Here is a 10851-nt window from a genome sequence, read left to right on the forward strand (position 1 = left end):
ATACCCTAAAAAGTCTCTCTTTTTGTTGGCTCCTATCGATTTGTACAAATCAAATATGGTAAGTTTCAATCGAATCTTGACCGTTGAGACAAGATACCTTTAAATATCTGCCCTTTCAGAAATTGTTTATATATTAAATGCTTTTTCAAGGTCTAAAAACGCAACAATAACAAAAAAATATCTTACCTCAAATTCCCATCCTTAAACCCTTCCCAAAGCCCTATCCGACGATGTGTGCCTTCGCTTGTCCATTCATTTCTATATAACTTCCCTTATCCCTCCCTCATACTTCTCTCTGTCCCCTCTCTAGCTCAACCATGGCATCCCTCCTAGGCACCTCCTCCCTCTTTCTATCCCCTTCAATCGAGCTTACGGGGACCAAATTATCCATCAAGCCTCAATTGCTCCCGCTCAGGCCACAGCTGCGTTCTCTAGTGCCGCTAGCTGTCGCTTCGCCGAATTCTGTGAACTCGGTGCTCAGCGAGGAGGCGTTCAAGGGCCTCGGCGACTTCTCTAAGTCGAGTCTCGGAGAGGATGAAGAGGATTTCAGCGGAGATGAGTATGAATCTGAAATGGACATGGAGGATTTCGCCAACGGAGAGTTAGGGGGAGGCGAAGGAGAGCTCTCCATCACTAAACTCGGGTTACCTGAAGAGCTAGTTAAAAGCCTGGAGAAGCGAGGCATTACAAGTCTCTTCCCTATTCAGGTCCATAATATGTTATTTTCTTTGTGTTCAACCTAGAATTTTAACTACTACCAGTGTGTATGGTCAGGCAGTGGGTAATTTTTTGAATTTATATATGATGCTCAAGTCTCAATTTAGTGTTCTTGTTATTTTCATGTACAAATTTAGAAGGAAAATAAAACATCAGGCAATTCTTTGTAAATTTTATTTCAAGTAACCAAACAAAAGTGGTTGTATTTACCTTTATTATCTTTTCTATTTTGAACACTTGCAGAGAGCTGTGCTGGTTCCTGCTCTAGAAGGCCGTGACATAATTGCACGTGCCAAGACTGGTACCGGGAAAACACTTGCTTTTGGAATCCCTATTATCAAGCGACTCATGGAAGAAGATGGAGCTCTTAGCGGAAGGTAGGACTATGTTGGTATTTGGTATTGAGGCTCTTTTGCAAATTCTACCTAACTGCTTAACATATAAGCAAATAAGTCTTTCGACTTTGCATTTAGATGTGAGCTATTAGACTTGCAACATTTTCGGCTGTCATACTACTATTGCAAGGCCATTTTCCACTTTTCCAGGTGCAAGTTGGTCAATTTTTTGGTCTGCATATTGTCACTGGTTCAAGTGCTCCAACAGCAACAACAACAACAACAACTGACCTTTAGTCCCAAACGTTCAAGTGCTCCAATTAGAAAAAAAAAAAAACATTGGTGCTATATGAAAATTGCAGTTCTTGAAGATCGATACCAGCTGTTTGGTATCTGATCTTTTGTAACTCTATGGTTTCTTTAATGAAATCGGTGAGGCTAAACCTCACTATTATATAAGAAAAATGAAAATTGCAGTTAAGCATGATTTATAATTTGTTATTATTTTTCTTAACTTATGGTTCTTTTCTTTCTAATTTAGACGGTCAAGTCACCGGCTCCCACGGGTTTTAGTTCTTGCACCAACACGAGAACTAGCAAAACAAGTTGAGAAAGAAATCAAAGAATCGGCACCATACCTCAACACTGTCTGTGTGTATGGTGGTGTCTCGTACCAACTACAGCAGAAGGCCTTATCTCGTGGTGTGGATGTAGTTGTCGGCACGCCAGGCCGGCTGATTGATTTGATCAAAAGTGATACTCTTAGGTTGGATGAAGTCAAGTTTTTGGTGTTAGATGAGGCTGATCAAATGCTGGCTGTTGGGTTTGAAGAGGATGTAGAGGTGATATTGGATAATGTACCTGCTGTGAGGCAGAGCATGCTTTTCTCTGCTACTATGCCAGGATGGATTAGGAAGCTGACGAGAAAATACTTGAATAACCCTTTGACAATTGATTTGGTACTACTCTGTCATCTTTTTTTGTTTTGTTTTGGTATTTTAATTTTGCAGCTTATTTCTATACTTGTTCACGGTGCCCTTCTTGTGCACACATCGTCATATGTGGTTGTTTTCAACCTTTTTGAATTTAGCAATTTATACAGATTCAATTTCAGTAGAATATAAGAAGAGAGAGAAATAAATAGAATTATATAATGATTTTTTACTTATTCTTTAGGTTGGCGAACAAGAAGAGAAGCTTGCCGAGGGAATAAAACTATATGCACTCCCAATTACACCCACAACAAAACGTACTGTTTTGAGTGACTTAATAACGGTATGTTCATTCCTTGACAAGCATCTTTAATCTAATCAAAACATCTGTTACTGTGTCAATGTTTATTTTAGAAGTCTTTCCAAAAGATTGCACAGACACAGAGAAATATCTCAAGTTCTCTTTTTAGTTTAAAGATGCTCTGTTTCCCACTCATTTTCCAAAAGCTAAGTTTTATCTGGGACAGTGTCTGACAGTTTTAGAAACTTTTTTCTTTTTTGCTTATCTTTAGGTACATGCAAAGGGAGGAAAGACAATAGTGTTTACCCAAACAAAGAGGGATGCCGATGAGGTGTCGCTGGCGTTGACAAATAGTATTGCGGCAGAGGCACTCCATGGTGACATTTCCCAGCATCAGAGAGAGAGAACTCTGAATGGTTTCCGCCAAGGGAAGTTCACCGTGCTTGTCGCAACCGATGTCGCATCAAGAGGTCTTGACATACCCAATGTTGACTTGGTTTGTCTCCCAATCCCTTTGTAGTCTTTTGATATGATCATAGATTTGAGTGTTCAATATGAAGAAGCTTTAAACTTCCATCTAATATATTTGATTGGGAATTTCAAGCTGTGGCAATACAGTGGTAACTAGGGGGCAAACAGATCAGATTTGGACGGACAGTACCTAACCGTATCCATACGCGTTATTAATTTTCGGATACAAATATGGATACAGATAGTTTTTTATGCAGATATGAATTGGATATTAAACAATTACAAATATCAATTGGATACTAGCAAATATGAGTGTAAATAAGATAATTAAATCAAAGAAACTCTACTAATAAAAGACAGAGATACATGCACCTAGTTGATTAAAATTTATGCTCTGGAAGAAAAAAAATATTTATTTTTCTAAAAAAAAGTATATGCTTCGATTCAGTGCCTGTACCTTACACATTGGGCTCATATAGTGAATAGAAGTATAGTTAATTTCATTTAGATAAATTCAGCAGAAAACAAATGGGCTTGGAGTTTGTCAATTCAATCTAGAAAACAAATGTTGCCTAATCGACTTTGGTAGCTGGATCATGGCATGTCGCATATCATAGGAACAAGGAAAGAAATCAGATTTCATGGATGTACTGATGGATATTCATGAATCTGGAAATTTGGGATGTGGATAGTTATTTGTATCCATATATTTATTCGTTTTCAAATTAGAAGTCGTATCCACATCCATATCCGTTGGAATGATATTCATATTCATATCCTAAAATATCTGTAATCCACTAAATTTTGGATTCAAATCGGGATACAATTGGATAATATCAGATCCGTTTGCACTCCTAGAGGTAATTATCAAGATTTTTTTTCAAGATTTTAGAAATGCAGCAGCCATAGCTTCTGCAAACATCTCTTTTAGGGTGTTTGGTGGGATTTTTTTGTTTGGTTAATTCTTTGTGCCTTTTCATCCTTTTTATTGTGGCCTGCACTATACTGAGAATGACTTGCTGGATGCACTTTTTTATACCAGTTCAAACATGTACTAGTCATGTCTAGTTTTGAAACATACCGATACTAAAGACTTTCCATTTTGCAACCAATTCTGAGAAAATTATTTTCTATTATCCTTTACATTCACAAATGGAGCCATTGTATGTTCATATTCGTTGAACTTCATACCTGAAAGAAGAATCACAAAGATCATAACTCCCACTTCAATGCAGATTATTCACTATGAACTTCCAAATGACCCTGAGACATTTGTGCATCGGTCAGGCCGCACTGGCCGTGCCGGGAAAGCTGGGACTGCCCTTTTGATGTTTACAAACAACCAGAGACGCACTGTCAAGTCACTTGAGCGGGATGTTGGTTGCAAGTTTGAGTTCATTACTCCGCCTGGGATTGAGGAGATCTTGGAGTCATCTGCAGAGCATGTGGCTGCCACACTCCGTGGGGTCCACCCGCAGTCAATTGAGTACTTCCTTCCTGCAGCAGAGAAATTGGCTGCTGAGCTTGGCAGTAATGCCCTGGCAGCTGCCTTGGCGCAAATGAGTGGCTTCAGTCAACCACCTTCTTCACGGTCTTTAATCAGTCATGAGCAGGTAATATTATATTTAACTTTTGGAAATGTGCAAATGCTACCTTCTCTCAGGGAATGCATGAAAAATCTCCCCTTGATGATTTTCTAGGGGCTCAATTAATTTGGAAATTTTAGAAACAAATTGTGCTACTGTCTCTCGGTGCTCTTCACACCTTTAGTACATGCATCACAAAAATTGTTGTGTGTATGAAAGAAGATGATCCTGACAAGAATTGAGGGCTTTCCTGTTTTCTTTTGTTTCCAGTAACCTGTTGAGGATGCTAAATTTAATTTAAATGTTTTATCAGAGCATCATTTTGACATCAATCACACTATTGATCTGGTTAGTTAGTGTTTGTTAAAGACCCAAACTAACATAAGGATTTTGTTGTCTTAATTTCTTACAAGATGCTATCTTTTTACTAATATTCAAATTTTTGGGGCTAAGTTTCTTGAATATTTAGGGATTTTACAAGTTGTTTCTTAATTCAATACTTGAAACTATGCTGACTCCAAGTGCGAAGTATAAATATTTAGTGGTTATTAACTAGTAGTTATTATGATAAAAAAGTCGAAGAAACCTCTTCTGTGTGATTGCATGTGCATGCTACCTGATTTTTTTTTTTTTTTTTATCTTGTATGATCAATTAAAATCATTTGTCAGGGATATGTGACGATACAATTAACTAGAGAGCCAGGGTACTCCAGAGGCTTCTTCTCTGCCAGAAGTGTCATGGGCTTTCTCTCTGATGTCTATCCTGAGGCTGCTGATGAAGTCGGGAAAATACAATTACTTGCTAGTGAGGGGGTAAATTGTTTTCTTTAATCAATAGTTTCAAGCCTTTTTAATGGAATGATGCTTCATATCATCTAGCAACCCAAGTTATATATTGTTTGAGTTGCATTAAAATAAATCAACGCCTCTTTTAGGTCCAGGGAGCGGTTTTTGATTTACCAGAGGAAATTGCAAAGACGCTATTAAATAAGGAATTGCCACCTGGAAACACCCTTTCCAAGATCACAAAGGTATTTGTTTGTTTTATATTTCTATAAAGAAGGTTAAGTTCTATTTGGTCGAGCTAAATAGTTATCTTATCTAGAATCTGCAAAGGTTCCTTCCCGTTTTGGTTATTGCTAAAGCCTCTACTTTCATAGTTTCATGGAAACTTGGAGTTAATCTCCTTCTGCTAATTGGTTTATTAGCAAAATAAACCTGGCCAATTGTCGGTCATGGTTTACTGCACAAAGCAATATACTTACTGAAGTAAAACAAGACGGTGCACCATATATACACCAAGTTCAGTAATATATTACAATGCTAAAGTCTCTTTGTGACCTTCTCAGAGTCGAACTTCTTTCCTCCACAAAATTGTTTAACTGGCCACACCATAATTCAAAATTTGAGGAACTAAATTACCATGTAGATGTGATTTGGGTTTAGGACTCAAATTATGTTCAATTATGGTCAAATTAACTAAAACAGTGAAACTCAGTAAACACTTCGAACTTTGTTGATATTAGTCTTGTCTCTGGTCGATTCTGCTCCAAATTGGCTGATTTTACTCGGGATCAGCCAAGTTGTTCAGGGTAAGGAAATGACTAAAACAACCACTAATTGAACTATATTGCCTTTCATAATATATAAATAACAACCGATTAGGAATTTCAAACTTGTCAGGATTTGTATTTTTATATGTTTACAAGTGCCTTTTTGACGTCATATCATGGTTACATTCTGAATATGGCATTGTTTGCTTGGTTATCTTTGCTCCTTCACAGCTTCCGGCATTGCAAGATGATGGCGGCCCGGCAACGGACTTCTATGGGCGGTTCTCGAGCCAGGGACGCGGTTCAAGATTCGGCCGGAGCAGCGGAGGATCCAGTAGGGGCGGTAGAAGTTGGAATGGTGGGGGCCGAGGCCGCCAATCAGGCAGTGATGATGAATATAGTGGTGGTGGGCGCAGCTTCAGGCCTCGCGGCAATGACTGGTCAAGATCTCCTCGAGGTGGAAGCAGCATGGATGATTGGTCAGGGGGCAGAAGATCTGCCCGTTCGGACGATGATTTCTCAGGGGCCAGACGATCTGCCCGTTCGTCCTATTCCGGCGGAAGAGGAGATAGGTAATCACAAACTCTTTTTTAAGTTTTGTTGGATTTAACTGGGGTTTTGTTCGGGCAGGTTGCTTCTTTTAAACCTTTTGAGATGGATATATAGGAATGAGGCTATGGTAATATGCATATTGCACCATGGCCCACGCTATGGACTCATATCTCTGTTTTTAAGGTCCAAACAGTTGATCTTTATCATTTAACATTCTCTTCATATTAAAATGTACTTGCAGACCAAATTTTATATTTTGTAGAGTTTCTTTTATTTATTTTTTTATAGGTAGAAATTCACTGGATTTGAAAATTCTGGACCTTCAAAACTCAGTGATTTTCTACCTATCTGAAAAATAGTAAACAAATTAAAAAAAAAAAATGTAAAACTTTTTGTCTACAAGTACATTTTAGTATGGAGATCATGTTTAACGGTTCGGATCAGGTATTTAAACTTTGAAAATAAAGATAGCACGGGTCAATCTGTAATATGCATATTACCATAGCCTCACCTATTAATATAGATATCCTTTAAAAATATCTACTTCAAGTGCAATGCGACAGATTTATCTGACACATTGTAGTTGTATTCGTGAGGGCCTATCTATTTGTGATTTAATTTGTATTGTAGTAGCAGAATGTTCATAAAACAAGTTTTTTTTTCTCTAAGAAAACTCTTTATGTATGAAATATGAGTATTTTCATTCTGAAGGAAGCACATATCATGTAGATAAAATCCACATGCTAAAAGAATACCAAATATGAGATTGGTAAAAAGATTATGATAGCTGCAGTGGCTGTAACTGCTGGTAAAAAAGGTCATAGTAACAAATCAACAATCTTTCGTACAATAGCCCACTTAATTGATCTCAAATGAAAGAAAATAGTAATGTTTTCCCTGGAACTAATTATTACTTGTGGAAAACTCTGAATTTGTAACAGAAGTTTTGGAGGTGCTTTTGGAGGTGCTTGCTACAAGTGTGGTAGACCAGGGCACCGTGCAGTAGATTGCCCTGGCAATTAAATACTAGTGCATACCAGATGAGTCTCTATCTACGTCAAGACTATTTTTGGGCTCTCCTGATATCTAACAAAGATTATTTTGGATACAATCGAAGGCACACTAGGTGAAGAAACTCGTTGAAAGTTCTCTCAGAGATTAATAGATGTGCATCTCCAGGGGTGGCTTGAAAGAAGGCATGTTTGCTTGAGGCTTTCAAGAAAAGAGGTTGAATTAGGTTAACTATCTCATCTTTTGTTCTTATCTGGCTTTGCTTAGTGGATTAGTGTTGGGCCTTTTTTTTTGCTTGTTTTACCTTTAATTTGTGTTTTGTTCTTGCTTTATAGCGTTATGTTATAGTATGTGCACTTTGGTTTATAAGCATATGTGTTATTGAAATGAACATTTCTTTTTTATTTCAAACTGTGCCATGCAAAATCCCGGAGAGTATGCCACGATGTTTATGTTGTACGGTTGTAGTGAGAATTGGTAATTAAAAAAGCGGGCACTGACGGTTATTAGTTTCCAGATGTTTTGTTTGTTTGATTCAATAACGGAATCATAGGATTTGCAGTACAGCATAGAGTGAGAAACTGAGAATCCTTTTATTATGGGAGCAAGAAGAAAAAGATCATTGCACGACTTTTGAAGTTTTGAGAGAATGAATTTTAGTTATGAGATGTGTGCGAGGCATCAAATTGATGGTTGTTGGGCATGCTGTACTGCTGTACCTGAAGTGCAATTATTTATTCTTGACCTATTTTTTAATATGGCTTGAATCTCAAAACAGATCACCTATATATTTTATAGACACCAGATTGAGTTTTGTCTGACTAGAACTATTGTCCGGCCCACCACACCGTGACACAATACAATACATCAATTCTAGAATTGTGAGGAGAGCTCATATTGGATCCTTTTAGATTTTTATTCCGTTTCCAAATTTTTGCCTTTAGTCATTTTGGAGGTGTTCAAAAAAATAAATATGTATTTGTTAGTTTTAATAAAAAAAATTAAAATGAATTTACAAATTTTATTTGATTTGGTCTAACTGGTTTTAAATCGAACTAAATAATATGTATTTTGTTGTAATTTTTTATTTATTTTTAAATGCTTGGTTCGAACAGAGAATATATTTAAAATTTTTGGTCAATTCAGTCTAATTGGTATTAAAAATAATAAACCGAATTAAACATAACAATTAAACCGGTTTTAGATAATGAGCTTAACTAATCCATTTAACCAAAAAAATAAACCGTTTACTCCTAACTATCTCGATTTGGTTTAAAAAATTAAAACTGATTAAACCAAACCCGATGAACACTCATGGTCGCATGATATATTCCTGTATGCAGGGGTGGATCCAATATAGCTCAAGAGGGGCAGTTGTCCCCCTGGATTTTCAGATTTAATAGAAAAAATAGGTGCAGTGATACCTTTGCCCCCTCCTTGAAAAATGGATTGCCCCTCCCTGGACCCATTAAGCTCAAAGCTGCTTCAAGCCTTCACTAAATTATTTGGGAAATACTAACCGCCAGATTGAAGTCGCCATTTAGAAAGTAATTTGAAGGAGTCGCTATTCAGAAAGAGGGGAGTCACAATTCAGAACGAAGAAGAAAGCTTAAATCATTATAAAATATTTAATAGACTTAGTTTATATATGATGTACAGTTCTGTTTTGAAAATATAACATGGTTTATTGTGGACCATATCCAGACATGTTATTACACAGGGAGAAACAGACCAGTTATTAAACTGCATTTATTAAAAAGAATGTTTAAACTGTCTAAAACAAGAACCGATTATTATTAATAATAGCATGATTTTATTATTATTAAATAGAGACGGTTTTATTTATTTATTAGTTTTAAATTGAATAAAAATAGAATATTAATTGTTCATGAAATAAAATGTTTTCTATGGAAATAAATTAATGAATATACAAAATAAAATATGAAAATGTAAAAGTTAAAATTAAATATTTTATTTGTCTTTTGTAAAAAATTTCAGTTTTTATTGTTTTAATCATAGTACGTCTATTTAATTTTAAATTAGATATATATTATTATTTTTTAAGTAATACACTACAAATTTGATTGTTATCCGTTCAAATTTATACGAGTGTTGGAATGGATTATTTGACAAATTTAGTACAAAATATGCTTTTGCTAAAAAAATATGAGTTTCCGATGCAATTCATCCGATTCTGACCGATTTACTCGATTACGATTCCACGGTTAACTATCTGATTCCGATTCTTATTCCGAATTTCAGAACCATGAACTAAATACCACACACATCCCTCTCGGTTATTTCATTATTGTTGTTACCATCTCAACGCTATCTTGTACCAATGTTATGTTTTCTGTTGAATTGCTGGTGTTTTGGAGATGGTACCAGGTCAGTACCAGGTGTGAGTGTTATTATGCAAATAAGTCCTAATTAAAACTTTGTTGGGGTTATAATTCTGCAAATCATTCAAGTTTCGTTCCAATTCTATTTATCAGTACCAAGCAAGCATCAGTTGCACATTTTAAGGCCATAAATTTGAGTTTGTACAGTTGTTCGAGCAATAATATTTTCCGTCTATTTGACTACTTTGCAAAAACATATAATTATTGAATTTTACAATTTCTTCTATTTTTGAAAGATATGTAGGTTCAAGTCAAATGAAATTGCATTATGGAATATTTGAACTGAACAAATTATGAAGACATTTATCAATAATACAAATTGTAAAATCAGAAGCTTGGTAAAGTAAGTTTGAGGCTGTTTAAACAGGGATCAAACGTTGGTAAACGTTTGTAAAATATTGTAACGTTTTAGGCCTGTCAGAAACGCTGAAGTAACAGATTGATCAAACTCAGAAACAACTTAAAACATTGTAATATTTTAGGATTGTCAGAATTGCTGAAGCGCAGCTGTACATAATCAACTTGAAACGTTGTAATGTTTTAGGGATGTCAGAACGTTAAGTACAGCTGTATCAAATTCAAAATTCAAGTTACAAACGTTGTAACGTTTGTCAATAGTTACAACAATTTATATATCAGCATTGTAACGTTTTGACAAAATTTGTAACGTTTTAATTAAATCCGAGCTTCAAAAATTTATGTTTTTTTTATCAAGATTCTACAGTGCAAAACGTTATAGAAACGTTATACAATCGTTGGTAACGTTTTGATCGATTAGCTAAGCTATCAGAAAATTGAAATCCTAAATCGCACTTTGAACTAAAACGTTGTAACGTTTTAGCTCAATTAGATCATTTTTGAGTTGTGTCTATAAATAGGGCTTTGGACTTTTCCCAAAGCATCTCAGCCGACTCTAAACTTCTAAAATGCGATTTTCTAAGAGCTTTAGTTACTCCATTGTTGTGAGAGTTTAAAACTTCAAAATTCCTCA

The 10851-nt window shown here is 35.8% G+C and overlaps 1 protein-coding gene across 1 annotated transcript; it reads left to right on the forward strand.

The window, feature by feature from the left end:
• Positions 1 to 211: 211 nt before the first annotated feature.
• EMB1138 (DEAD box RNA helicase (RH3)) lies at positions 212 to 7869 on the forward strand. Its single transcript, XM_078293199.1, has 10 exons — positions 212 to 707; positions 961 to 1094; positions 1594 to 2011; positions 2229 to 2327; positions 2557 to 2781; positions 3992 to 4369; positions 5012 to 5155; positions 5278 to 5373; positions 6127 to 6467; positions 7389 to 7869. Exons 1-10 carry the CDS (start codon positions 318 to 320, stop codon positions 7468 to 7470), a joined length of 2307 nt encoding a protein of 768 aa, XP_078149325.1. The 5' UTR covers positions 212 to 317; the 3' UTR covers positions 7471 to 7869.
• The last annotated feature ends 2982 nt before the right edge of the window (positions 7870 to 10851 follow it).

Source organism: Carex rostrata, chromosome 2 (assembly GCF_964058835.1).
Source record: "Carex rostrata chromosome 2, lpCarRost1.2, whole genome shotgun sequence".
NCBI lineage: Eukaryota > Viridiplantae > Streptophyta > Magnoliopsida > Poales > Cyperaceae > Carex > Carex rostrata.

Coding starts and splice junctions, on each gene's coding strand:
- EMB1138 (XM_078293199.1), top strand. CDS start 318: ATGGCATCCCTCCTAGGCACCTCCTCCCTCTTTCTATCCCCTTCAATC. Junction 4,370..5,011: donor CTTTAATCAGTCATGAGCAG/GTAATATTATAT, acceptor ATCATTTGTCAG/GGATATGTGACGATACAATT. Junction 6,468..7,388: donor TCCGGCGGAAGAGGAGATAG/GTAATCACAAAC, acceptor AATTTGTAACAG/AAGTTTTGGAGGTGCTTTTG.